The sequence below is a fragment of the Tachyglossus aculeatus genome, chromosome 21 (assembly GCF_015852505.1).
Source record: "Tachyglossus aculeatus isolate mTacAcu1 chromosome 21, mTacAcu1.pri, whole genome shotgun sequence".
NCBI lineage: Eukaryota > Metazoa > Chordata > Mammalia > Monotremata > Tachyglossidae > Tachyglossus > Tachyglossus aculeatus.
The window spans coordinates 53,740,231-53,753,270 of record NC_052086.1 but is presented as its reverse complement, the minus strand read 5'-3'; the positions used below and the strand labels follow the sequence as shown (position 1 = coordinate 53,753,270).

The 13,040-nt window shown below is 54.5% G+C and overlaps 1 protein-coding gene and 1 non-coding gene across 2 annotated transcripts in view; one reads left to right on the top strand and one right to left on the bottom strand.

Moving 5' to 3' along the window:
• The window catches only part of LLGL1 (LLGL scribble cell polarity complex component 1), a 110,567-nt gene that overhangs the window by 60,028 nt on the left and 37,499 nt on the right, over positions 1-13,040 (top strand). The window contains exons 5-12 of the mRNA XM_038762517.1: positions 1,090-1,248; positions 1,599-1,761; positions 2,712-2,847; positions 3,579-3,633; positions 4,723-4,877; positions 4,989-5,206; positions 6,214-6,281; positions 11,698-11,851. Coding sequence (XP_038618445.1) covers positions 1,090-1,248; positions 1,599-1,761; positions 2,712-2,847; positions 3,579-3,633; positions 4,723-4,877; positions 4,989-5,206; positions 6,214-6,281; positions 11,698-11,851 — 1,108 coding nt within the window. The remainder of the gene's footprint in view (positions 1-1,089; positions 1,249-1,598; positions 1,762-2,711; positions 2,848-3,578; positions 3,634-4,722; positions 4,878-4,988; positions 5,207-6,213; positions 6,282-11,697; positions 11,852-13,040) is intronic.
• On the bottom strand, positions 12,634-12,771 carry LOC119942935. Its single transcript, XR_005455428.1, has one exon. It is a non-coding gene; the product is annotated as a small nucleolar RNA SNORA7 (small nucleolar RNA).

Genomic DNA, 13,040 nt, shown 5'->3' with positions numbered 1-13,040 from the left:
AAAGCCAAGCTCCAGCAAGAAAAGAGCGCTGTGACCACTGACATCTCAGGGTGTGGCGTAGTGGATAGACCTTAGGCCTAGGAGTCAAAGGACCAGAATTTTAATCCCGATTCTGCCACTTGTCTGCTGTGTGACCGTGGGCAAGTCACTTCACTTCTCTCTGCCCTGGTTACCTCATCTGTAGAATGGGGATTAAGACTGTGAGACCTATGTGGGACAGGGACTGTGTTGAACCTGATTAGCCTGTTATCTACCCCAGCGCTTAGAACAGTGCTTGACACATAGTAAGCACGTAACAAATGCCATTATTATTATTATTTTCATAGGTAAGGGATTCACAGCAGCCTGACAACTCTTTGTCTCTCCCGGCTTTTGATTTTTACTTTTAATTGGCTTCAGAGCCCTTGGGAGCAAGTTCTCAGACAGAGAGACCAGAGTCACGTCCCCTGCCCCTTTCCTTCAATGTGATTCCATCTCGGCCCATTCTCTTCCCACCCCCCGGGCCCTGCCAACTGAGGTGGATCAGCTCTCTCACCACAGATGTTGTTGTTTGGTTCCTCCCCCCGCCACCATCTTGTGCCATCCTTCATGCTTGGTGTTCTGCTGATGTCCTTCTGATTGGGCGACAGGGGCGAGGAACAGAGGCCCGGCTCTGTTCGGTGGGAGAAGCCAAGATCCTCTACTCTGCTGAACTATTTTTCTAAGATTTCCCATGTCTTAATGAATAATTGAGTGTGATAATTATGGATCTTTGAGCAGATTTCTTCTTCATAATTCTCTCCTCCTCCTGCATGTTCAAACACAGTAATTAGCCACTGGTAGGCACTTTGAAAGCACAAAGTGCTGGCTGAATGCTAATAAGGAGATAATAACCAAGGTCAGAATCCCCCTTGGTGCACTCCTTCCCTGTGGGAATTGCTCATCCAGGAAGAGTCGTCTGGGCAGCCCCCCACCGCTTGACTGACTGAGGGGGGCCTTCTGGTGGAAACCAGAGCTTGTGTGTGACTGGCTGGTGTGTTTCCCCCCCACCCCCCACACTCTCAAGCAGCCCAGGCTGGGGCGTTCACCCCCACACACTTTTTCTGTCAGCTCGCCTGCCGGCGTCACCCGCGTGACGGTGATCCTGCTGAAGTCCACCTGCGACGTGACCTGCCTGGGGACGGAAGGGGGTAGCATCTACTTCCTGGATCTGGCCAGCCTCACCCTGCTTGACGACCAGACGCTCTCTCAGGATGAGATCTTGCGGAGGTGAGGCGGCAGAAGTCGCAGATACCTGGGCCCCGGCTCCCGGCTGCCGACTTTGGGCTCTGCTTGCCTCCCAGATGTGCCAGGGCCCTAGGGGGTGGGAACAGAGAGGAAGCGGCCGTGGGTGGGGGCCATTGTGGCGGCTCTGCCCTGGAAGGATTTTTACAGCCGGGTCCCAGTTCCCGCGCACCATCCTGCCTCTAAGTTAAGAGCTAGAGGTGGGAGCCTGGGCCTCAAGGGGTTGCAGAGAAGCAGCCCAGTCAGCTAACTTGGTGACCTCCAAGAGTGCGTTCCGGTATTCCGCTCAAAAAGGGCTTCCTTCCATCTCGCCTCAATCGCTTTCATTTTCCCAGCGTCCCAGATGATTACAGGTGTGGAAAGGCCCTGGGGCCAGTGGAGTCCCTCCAAGAACATCCTCAAGACCCCTCCAAGATCCTGATTGGCTACAGCCGGGGCTTGGTGGTCATATGGGACCAGAGCATGAGGCGCATCAGCCACCTTCTGCTGGGAAACCAGGTATGGGAAAACATTCATTCATTCAATCAATCGGATTTATTGAGCGCTTACTGTGTGCAGAGCACTGTACTAAGTGCTTGGGAAGTACAAGTTGGCAACATATAGAGACGGTCCGTACCCAACAGCAGGCTCACAGTCTAGAAGGGCTTTGGGCTGTGCCGGGCCCTCCTGCTGTGGTGGCAGCAACAGTCGAAGAGCCTCCTAATCATCATCAATCGTATTTATTGAGCGCTTACTGTGTGCAGAGCACTGTACTAAGCGCTTGGGAAGTACAAGTTGGCAAAATATAGAGACAGTCCCTACCCAGTAGTGGGCTCACAGTCTAAAAGATGAAATCTGGGAACTGTGACTCTCAGTGGTCAAAGGGCTGCTTCTTTAAGGCCTCTGGTTTTCAGAGGCATGGCATCTCTCCAGCTCCCTGTGAAATAGAGAAGTGTAGTAGGGCAGTCCGCTTCCACCCAAGACTTCCCTGTGGCCATTTTGCTTCCTCAAGATGACATCCCCTTGAGACCAGTATGCCCCCAAGCCACGGGCCTGGGCCCAGGCTTGGGGATTTCCAGAGAGCCCCAAGGGACTCCAGCCTGCTGACCTTCCCACTGATTATTATTATTATTTTTATTATTGTACTTGTTAAGCACTTCCTATGTGCCAAGCACTGTTGTAAGCCCAGGGGTAGATACAGATTAATCAGGTTGGACACAGTCCCTGTCCAGATATGGGGCTCACACTCTTAATCCCCATTTTGCAGAAGAGGGACCTGTGGCACAGAGAAGTGAAGCGACTTGCCCAAGGCCACACAGCAGACTTGTGGTGGAGCTGGGATTAGAACCCAGGTCCTCCTGACTCTGAGGCGTGTGCTCTAACCACTAAGCCACGCAGGACCGTGGCCCTCCCCGCCAGCAGTCTCCCTCTCCTCCAGTTAACCGCCCGCCGTCTGATTTCCCCTACAGCAGCTGGAGAGCCTTGGCTGGGAGCGGAGCGGCAGTGCGGTCGTGAGCTCCCATAGCGACGGTGGCTACATGGTCTGGTCGGTGAGTAGCAGCGGTCCTCAGACTCTACAGCCGACCTCCTCCACCATCCCCTATGGTGAGTCTGGGACACTTAGCTAGGTTTTAGTGAGCACCTACTGGGTGCCAAACGCTGGGGTGAGTGTGTGGTCATCGGATCAGAGACAGTCCCCCACCTATTTGGGGCTCACAGTGTAAGGAGAGCCAGTGTCTTCCCATTTTACAGATGAGGAAACCGGGGTTAATGAGAGATTAACTGCCCCAACTCTTTCCACTCCAGGAAACTGGAAAGGGTTGGTTTCCAACACCGTTTGGGGCATTGAAATTGTCTTCTCAGCTGCTGTGGTTGGTTAAGTCCCAGTGAGCCATCGGGACTCAATCAAGCGTGGCTCAGTGGAAAGAGCCCGGGCTTTGGAGTCAGAGGTCATGGGTTCAAATCCTGACTCCGCCAACTGTCAGCTGTGTGACTTTGGGCAAGTCACTTAACTTCTCTGGGCCTCAGTTGCCTCATCTGTAAAATGGGGATTGACTGTGAACCCCCAGTGGGACAACCTGATCACCTTGTATCCTCCCCAGCGCTTAGAACAGTGCTTTGCACATAGTAAGCGCTTAATAAATGCTGTCATTATTGTTATTATTATTATTTATCGAGCACTTACTTTGTGCAGAACACTTTACTAAGCACTTGGGAGAGTACAATACAACAATTAGCAGATACGCTCCCTACCGGTAACGAGCTTACAGTCTAGAGGGAGGGAACAGAGTGAGATAGGCACACACCCTGAACCCAAACTCTTCTCTTCCTTTCAGGACCCTTTCCCTGCAAAGCCATCAACAAAATCCTGTGGCGCACCTGTGATTCAGGGTAAGTGTTGCCGGGAGTGATGATCCTAGGGGCCGGATGGGGCTGGTCCCATACAAAAGCTTGAATTTGACCCCCCTGGGTCTGATTGAAGGAGCAGCGGGGAGGGATCCTTGGTCCGCCGCCTACTGCAACAAGAAGGCGATTTGTGGAAATCCTTGAAGTGATGGGATGGAGGGGTTTGGAGCGGCAGACCCCTCGCTGGGGCTCGGGCCTGGGGCGGGAAGGACGGGCTGTGTGAGCCCGAGGAGAGACCCCAGGGCCCTCTCACTGGAGTCCTAACTATCTTGATTGTTCCTTTTGGCTGCTAACATGATCTCAGACCAGACCTCCAGAACCAATGAGCGAAAGTTCATTTCTCCTTTCCTTTCCCTGACTGAAAATTGCTAAAAATGGAAGAAATCCCAATGTCGATCCCACCTCTCCAAGGCAGATTTGAGCTCCTGTGGTGTTAGCAAGCCCATCTCGGCCTCCACAGAGCCCCCTCCGTCTGCCCCCAGAGACCGACACACACTTGGGCTGGCCCTTCTGGGTCTCCTCTGCCCCGCTAATGTCGGGGCTGCCGACCCTCATCCGGGGAGGTGGGTCAAGGTAGGGCAGGAGGAGTTGCTGCCATGGAGGCCGACTTAAGAGCCAGCGGGCACCAAACCGCTTTCTTAGTCTGGTGTGGTTACTGACCCCAACCCTCTGAGACGTGACTGAAGGTGTGTCTTAATACGGGGGCGACAGAAAGGCCTCTGTGTTCCTCCTGAGAGCAGTCACTGAGTGAACTACCCACCGGGCTGTACTGCCTTGAGGGTGGCCTCCTCCTGGCTCCCTGCCCTGAACTTGGGAGACTTCTTTCCCTGGCTCATTGGCGGACATCCCCTCCCAGCATTCACAGAGTATCTTTCCTCTCTGCTCACCAGTATTGGTGCCCAACACATGTTAAATGGTGGGAAGGAGAGAGAGAGATGGAGATGGGGGGTAGTGGTGGTGTCTGGAGAGCTGTGAGGAGGGGGCCGGAGGGTCAAACGGCCTGGCGGGAGTGCCTCAGTACAACCCTGGATGATGCTTGCTTGCTTGCTCTCCCTCTCTCCACCCACTCCTCAGGGACCACTTCATCATCTTCAGCGGGGGGATGCCCCGAGCCAGCTACGGAGACAGGCACTGCGTCACCGTCTTGCAGGGCCAGACGCTGGTCACCTTGGACTTCACCTCGCGGGTGATCGACTTCTTCACAGTGTACAACACAGAGGTAGAGGAGGGTATGCAGCCTGCTCCTTGACCACCTTGTTCATCCCCGTTGTCTCTCTGTCTCCTTTCCCCGTGTGCCCCCCACATCTAATCCAGCCCCCGTGTCTCGTTCCGGGTTCCAGAGTTCGATAACCCCAGTGCCCTGGTGGTGTTGGTGGAGGAGGAGCTGGTGGTGCTGGACTTGCAGACCCCCGGCTGGCCCACCGTGCCGGCCCCGTATCTGGCCCCGCTCCATTCTTCAGCCATCACCTGCTCCTATCACATCTCCAATGTCCCGCTCAAGCTCTGGGAGAGGATCATCAGTGCTGGGGAGCAACAGAGCCCCCGGATGTCTTCTGTGGTGGGTGGCCCCTCTCCTGTCTACGTATCTCCTCCTCCTCTCCGCTCCTTCCCTCTCCTCCTCCTCTCCGCTCCTTCCCTCTCCTCCTCCTCTCCACTCCTTTCCTCTCCTCCTCCTCTCCGCTCCTTCCCTCTCCTCCTTCTCTCCCCTCCCCCTCTCCCCCTCCTCTCTCCTCCTCCTCCTTCTCCTCCTCTCCTCTCCTCCTCCTCCTCCTCTGCTCCTCCTCCTCTCCTCCTCCTCCTCTCCTCTCCTCCTCCTCCTCTCCTCTCCTCCTCCTCCTCTCCTCTTCTCCTCCTCCTCTCCTCTTCTCCTCCTCCTCTCCTTTCCTCCTCCTCCTCCTCTCCTCTCCTCCTCCTCCTCTCCCCTCCACCTCGTCCTCTCCCCTCCTCCTTCTCTCCCCTTCTCTTCTCTCCCCTTCTCTTCTCTCCTCCTCTCACCTCCTCCTCTTCTCCTCTCACTTCCTCCTCTTCTCCTCTCACCTCCTCCTCTTCTCCTCTCCCTTCCTCCTCTTCTCCTTTCCCTTCCTCCTCCTCTTCTTTTCCTTTCCTCTCCCTTCCTTTCCTTGCTCCCTCTCTCGCTCCTCTTGCTCTCTCATTCGCTCACTCTTCCACTCTCTCTCACTCACTCTTTCCTCCCCCTGAAAGTTGGGGGCAGGCATGGGGAGGTGGGAGGCCTTACTTGGGTACCCAGCCTAAGGGGCCCCGGGTTAGCCCCCTGGGAATACATTGGATTTTGGATCTGTTCCCCTGAGCCTGAGATGGAGAGAGATCTGGGTCGTTGGGTCTTATGGGATGAGGTGGCCGGTGGGGCAGAGGGTGAGGATCCTGTGTATTGCAGCCTGGCTTTTGGTGGGGTGTGTGTTTTTAAGTGAGGCACCCTGTGTGGGGTCCTCCCGCCAGCCTAGCTAGCCCCTGCCCCGAAGGCCACGATAGGGAGGGACAGGGAAGGAGGGATAGTTAAATTCCTAACTATGTTTTTATTTCTTTTGGGGTGGGGTCTCTCTGCAGAGCTGGCCAATTAACGGAGGGAAGAATTTAGCTCAAGAACCCTCACAGCGGGGGCTTCTCCTGACAGGGTATGGACTTCAGGCCCCCTACATCTGTGCTTTCTGCCCTTACGAATGCAGTTCCCCACTCCCACACCTGCTGTATGAGACCACCCACCCAGGGGCAGGAGCCGGGGTGGGTTTGGACAGGTGACAGCCATCTTGGGGCTGGGGGTGGCGGCAGCTGCAAAACCATCCAGTCCCCAGGGAGGGAGGGCCGGGACCCTCAGCTGACTGAGGAGGGAGTGGCGGAGGAAGGGAGGGAGTGGGAGGGCAGCCCTTCCCCCTGCTCAATTGTTGGGTGGGCTAATGAGCCCCTTTGTTTCATTTGGCAGCTGAACAAGAATGCCTCACTTTCTCCCTCTTCTCTCCCTCCTCTCTCTTGTGTGTATGTGTGTTTGTATTTTAATCTTGGCAAAATGTACGTCAACTGAAGCCAGACACATCATACGCTTAATTCTGTGCCGGGCTTTCTGAATACACAAGCACAGTTTGTCAGTGGCGGCAGATGTTTGGGTTGGGGGGAGGAGAAGGAAGAGGGGGTGGAAGACAGGAAAATTCAAGACAAATAATGTGGTTGGAAAGAGTCAGCTTTCCAGTGACACATACACAACCTAGATCGATCTCCCTCTTCTCCCTCCCTTCCCTGCTTTTCCCTGGCTGGGAGTGACTCCAGGAGCATTTCAGGGACAGCCACACCTAGAGCCCGGAAGACAGCCGTACTGCGGGCGGGCTGGCGGCCGGCTGGTCTCCCCGAGGCCCAAGAACTGGAGTCGGTCCTCGAGCCTCGTCTGCAGTTGAGAGCCGGCCCGGGGAGGGGGAAGGCAGAGAAACACAGCCTGAGGTGGCGAAGGGAGCGTCGTCCCGGACCAGAGTTGAGAAATAGGGCGGGCCCCGGCATTGGGTTGGAAGAGGCTGGCTGAGCCGGGGCTCTGAATTCCCACCGGAAGGAAACTGAAAGCCAGCTGGGCAGCTGAAAGCTATTGCAGCCCCAGATTCTGGAAGAGGCTTCCTTCTCCTCCTCCTTCTGTCATCTTCTTCCTCTTCCTCCTCCTCTCAGCGACTTCGCACCCGGGCTTCTTCCCGTTTTTCCGTTGCTGCGGCCCCTGCTTGATGTCTTACAGGTGCCAGCCTCCTCCAGGGCATCCCTAGAGGGAACAGTGCCTTCCATACCAGCTGATATGGTGTCCAGCCCTGTCCCTCTGGCTCCTGCCTTCAGCCGCCTGGGAGGGGAGGTCGTGCTCTCCCAAGGGCAGATCCCTGGGATGCCATTCAGTTTTGATCCTGCTGTACACTCTCTCCTCATGCCCCTGTCTAGGGGAAGGAGTGATCTGGAGTGCTGTCTCACGACTTCTCGCCCTCTGGTGCTGCTGTCTCTCCTGGGGCTGGGGAGGGGGTGTCCTCTGAAGCGGCTGTGTCTGAGATGGAGACCGGGCCTGCGTAGGCATCGGGCAACCCTCTTGGGCTGTACTTCTGACCCCTGCCTGCCCTGGGTCTGTGGCCTGGTCAGGTGAGTGGTCGGGAGAAGGTGCCACATTGGTGCTCTCCAGCTGGCCCACGAGAAAGCCTTATGGGCTCTCTGTAGTCTGCAGACCGCTTGGTTGGCAGGCGGCTTGAGATCAACTTGAGGTGGGCTGCCGACAAACCGGAAAATGTAATTGCAGGGGGCTGAGCCCACTAAATAGTGGCAAAAGGCTCCTGGCCAGGCAGAGGGCTCACCCCTCTGCGCTCCCGCCTCAGCCCTGGCCTTGGCGTGCTCCGTTGAGGGGACATGGCCCAAACCCTTCTTGCCAAAAGGCAGTGCCAGAGCAAGAGGAGCCCCCTGGGCTGCAGCCCCTTTTTACTACCCAGTTGCCCTTTGATAGCTGGCTTGAAGGGACCCCGGTGACAGTGTAGCCATGCTGATGCCCCTCTCTTCCCGGACCTTGAGGAGGGCCAGCAGGGACTGGCGGCTGACTCCATGCAAAGCCGTCTGGGTAAAGGACCGACCAAACCCTTTACATTATCCTGCCATGCTTGTGGGCTCAGAGAAGCTCTTTCAAAGGAGGTGAGATGAGAACAGCCGGAAGGATGGGTGTTCTCAGGAGTCTTGGATGAAAGGAGGAGGAGAAGTAATAGCATTTACTAAGTGCTTGCTACATTCAGAACATTGAACCAAGCGCTGAAGAGGATGAGAGGGCAGGATGGAGCAGGGAAGACCTGGACAGAATGTGGATTTTAAGTAGGATCTGTTTTAACTGGGCCAGTTTGTGAGCTTTCTGACACCTGGACTTGGGCTCCAGTGTCCCTAGTTAGTTGCTCTCCATTCGGTCCTCTGTTTGGGAGGGAAAAGGCTCTGCCCGCTGCTCACAACCAAGGGCCTTGAGCGTGCTGACCAGGTCAGGCAGCCCAGCAGTCAGGACCCGGAGTATGATTGATCCATGTATAAGGCTTCTGGACTAAAGGGCTTAAAGCTGATGTTTCAATCACTGCAGGAAGTCTTTATCGGGGCAACTTGAGATTGAGGTCACCTCCTTTTGAGTTCATTTTGACTGACTTTTTCTTTCCCTTTTTTCCCCTCCCATTTTTCCCACCCTTTCCCTCTCCCTCCTTCCTCTCCTCCTTTTCTTCCCCTTCTGGGGTGGTGAAGAGAGAAGAGATAGACCTCTGAATCCTTTTCCCCTAGCCGAGGCATTCCCAGCTGTTCCTCCTGATCCCACCCCCTGACTCAGAGCAGAGGCACTTTTCCGTTTTACCACAGCCTTGGGGCAGATCAAGCCCAAGCCAGACCCTGGTCCCAGCTCGAGGCCCTGGGCCTCTTCCCCTTCCCGTGAGTGTCCAGATGCCTCCAAGTCCGTGCTCTGGCTGTGGATGGGTGGCATGGATTATATTTACTCTTCCCTACTGCCGTCCTGCTCTGAGGACCCAGGATGTGCCCCTGGTTCAAGTCAGGCAGATTTTCTCCCACTGGAGCCACACTCCTCCTCTCTTCCAACTCTCTCTCCATGGCCTGTGGATTGTCTCATCTCAACTCTCAGAGGAAGTCTGAACTGCAGTCCTGAAAATGCAGACTGAGCAAGACGGTGGCTTCTTGCTGATCAGTCACCCCGAAACATCGTAATAATTAATAATATTTGTGGTATTTGTTCAACACTTACTGTGTGCCAAGCACTGTACTAAGGGCTAGGCAAGGTGAAAGATAATCAGATCGGGCACAATTCCTGTCCCGCATTGTCTGCAGTCAGAAGGGATGGGAGAACAAATATTTAATCCCCATTTTACAGATGAGGGAAATTTAGGCCCAGAGAACTTGTCCAAGGTCATAGAGTAGGCAAGGAGTGGAGTAGCGATTAGAATCCTGGTCCTCTGACTCTTTGGCCCCATGCTTCCCACTGACCTGTCAACTGTTTTCTTAATAATTGTGGTATTTAAGCACTCACTATGTGCCAGGCACTATTCTAAGCACTGGGATGGATTCAAGCTAATCAGGTTGGACACAGTCCCTGTCCCACATAGGGCTCAAGTCTTAATCCTCATTTTAAAGCTGAGAGAACTGAGGCATAGAGGAAGTGAAGTGACTTGCCCAAGGTCACACAGTAGGCAAATGGTGGAGTCAGGATTAGAACCCAGGTCCTTCTGACTCCGAGGTCTATGCTCTATTGACTAGGCCCCGCTTCTTTATCACATCTGCTCCTGGTGTTCTTTCTCCTAAGTCACATGGCCCCACTTCGCCCCTCCAAGTTTGAACTCTTGCCTGCTGGGATTCCCCCTCCAGACTGAGGCCCATGAGGATGGAGCATCTGAGGGGGTTGGTGGGGTTGGGGGTGGGTGGGGACATTGGACCAGGACTCCTGGGACCTCGTGGCAGGGTTCCCCCTACAAATCAGGGCAAGTTGGAGCAGCCCAGCCTTTGTACTGTCAGCAGGAGAGAACCTACTCCCCATGGAAGTCATCCAAGTTGGCTTGGCCTCGCTGTAAGATTGAGACCTTGGTTCTGGCTTCTTCTCATTACCTGACTCCCGTCCCCCTCCTCTGGGTGGGCAAGACCCCTTCCTGGTTCCTGGTGGATCATGACCCCTGGGTTGGGCGCCGGAGCAAGCGCCCCAGACCACAGCAGTCGGCCTTGACGCCTCAGGGAAACCAAAACTACCACCTGGTCCACTGAGGTTGCCCCCAAGGTCGGCAGGTTCCTCAGCCCTCACCACTGTCTTTTCTCTCCTGGACCTCAATAGCCTCCAGGGCTCTACCTGACCCCTTGGGCTTGGGTTGGAACCCCTTTCTGAACCGGATGGCTCTAATCCCAATTCCACCACTCATCTGCTGTGTGACCTTGGTCAAGTCACTTAACTACTCTGGCCCTCAGTTTCCTCATCTATAAAGTGGAGATTAAGACTGTGAGCCTCATGTGGGACAGGATTGTGTCCAACCTGAATATCTTGTATATACCCCAGGGCATAGAAAAGTGCCTGACACATAGTGTTTAACAAACACCACAACTATTAGTATTATTATTTTGGCCAGGTAGGTAGGCTACAAGAAGCCAGGCAGGTTCCCTAGACCTGAGACCCTGGGGAGGTGGATCAGCATGGCCTCTCTGCCCTCCCTCCTCACTGATGGCTGAGCTTCACCTTGGTCAGAATTCACTTGATCCCCTCCCTCTCTGCAGAAGTTGCCAATCACTAATCAGACCCTGTGCTACGAGGAGTGGGATTGAGGCCTGTGTTATTTCACCGCCCCCCCCACCACATCTCCACTCCACTTCCTGAGAGCTTCCCCTTCCTTCTCCTTCCCCTTCAGGTGAAAGCAGGAAGCTGTAGGTGCCTTCTCCTCTTCTGCCTGCTCTCCCACCCTGTCTGCTTGCTTTCTCCCTTTCCTGGGAATAATAATAATAATGGTATTTGTTAAGCGCTTACTATGTGCAAAGCACAGGAAAGGATTCCTTGGCTTAGTCTGTCAGAGTGATTTTCAGGGGACATATTTATCTATATATACACACACACACTCTCTCTCTCTCTCTCTCTCTGTGTGTGTTTGTTATAACCAGGGTCTAGTTTGCTATTAATTGGATAATTAGGTGCACTTTGATCTGGGAATCAACCAGATATATTCTAAACACTTGTCAGGAAAGTCACTGGCCTAATTACTGGCTGCCAAGTCAGTCACTTCCAACCCAACCCAACTTCTTCTCCCCGGACCCGTGGGCTCCTGCGAGTCCGGCTGATCCGGCCAGGGAGGGAGGGCCCGTGGCCACACCTGACCTGTTGCTGCCATGCTCACTGTGGGCAAGAATTATGTCTACCAACTCTGTTCTAGTGTACTCTCCCAAGCGCTTCATACAGTGCTCTGCCCATAGTAAGCTCTCGGTATATACGACAGCAGGCTGTATTTGCCCCCCTCCCCGTCCCTCTCCCATCCCTACGTTTCCCCTCTAACTGGTGTCTCTGCCCTCGGCGCTTCTCGGCCCCAGGCACGAGGATGGGACGGTGCGGTTTTGGGACGCCTCGGGCGTGTCGCTGAAGCCCCTCTACAAGCTGGGCACGGCCAACATCTTCCAGACGGACTGCGAACACGCAGACAGCCTGAACCAGGCCAGCGAGGAGGAGTGGCCCCCCTTCCGCAAGGTAACCCGCCTCTCCCCTCCCTGGGCCAAGTTGCTCTCTGGGCTATCAGGGATTCTGTCCCCCTGCCCCTTGGAAGTTTCCATCCCCATCTCCTGCCTCCTTTTCCCCCAGTAACCTACAGGGTCTGAAAGCAAGCCAACCTCTGCTAGGCTTCAGGCTGCTGGTTGTACAGGACAGAGCAGACGAGAGCTTCCAGCTGATCACAGACCTGAGAGTCTGAAGTAGCGGGTTCTGGTCTCACCTCCACCACTGCCCTGCTGAGTGTCTTTGGGCAATTCATTTAATTGCTCTGTGCCTCAGTTTCCTCATCTGTCAAATGGGGAGAAGATCATTGCTTAGACTCTGAGCCTTGGGTGGGACCGGGACCGTGTCTGATCTGATTATCTGGTCTCTACCCCAGTGCTTAGCACAGTACTTGGCACTTAGTAAATGCTACTATTATTATTACTACTATGAAGAGGTGGAGGGGAGGGGTCAGATGTGATGTCTGCTCAACCTTTCTGCTCCTCTGGCAAGGGAGGGTAGAAACTCATCAGGAAGCTAGAGTTGAGGCCTTGTCTTGTCTTATGCCATCGAGTCGTTTCCGACCCATAGCGACACCACGGACACATCTCTCCCACAATGCCCCACTCTCCGTCGGCTGTCGTTCCAGTAGTGTATCCGTAGAGTTTTCTTGGTAAAAATATGGAAGTCGTTTACCATTGCCTCCTTCCGTGCAGTAAATTGGGTCTCTGCCCTTGGCTGTCTCCCTTGCTGCTGCTGCCCAACTTGGGTGAGTTTTGACTTGTAGCAGATTGCCTTCCACTCGCTAGCCACTCTCCAAGCTAGGAATGGAATGGGTATGACTCTGCTTGACTCTCCCTCCCGTAGCCAAGACTGGTAGAGGACTGGAAACTCTCCAGGTGCGACCCAGAGAGGGGTGGCCTTGCACTATCAGCCCTAAAAAGCCCCTCCTCTTAGCCATATCTTTAGGTGACCATCCGCCTCTGAGAGTTCCAGGGTATGAGGAAGAGACGGTGCCCCAAACTCAATTTCTAAGACTTTGAGACTGTATGCTCCTTTTGCTGGGAATATATCTACCAACTCTCTTATACTGTACTCCCTCAAGCATTTTGCAAAGTGCTGCGTACCCAGTAAGCACTCAAAAAATACAGTTGATTGATTGATCAAAACTTAGCAGGTGCTCTGG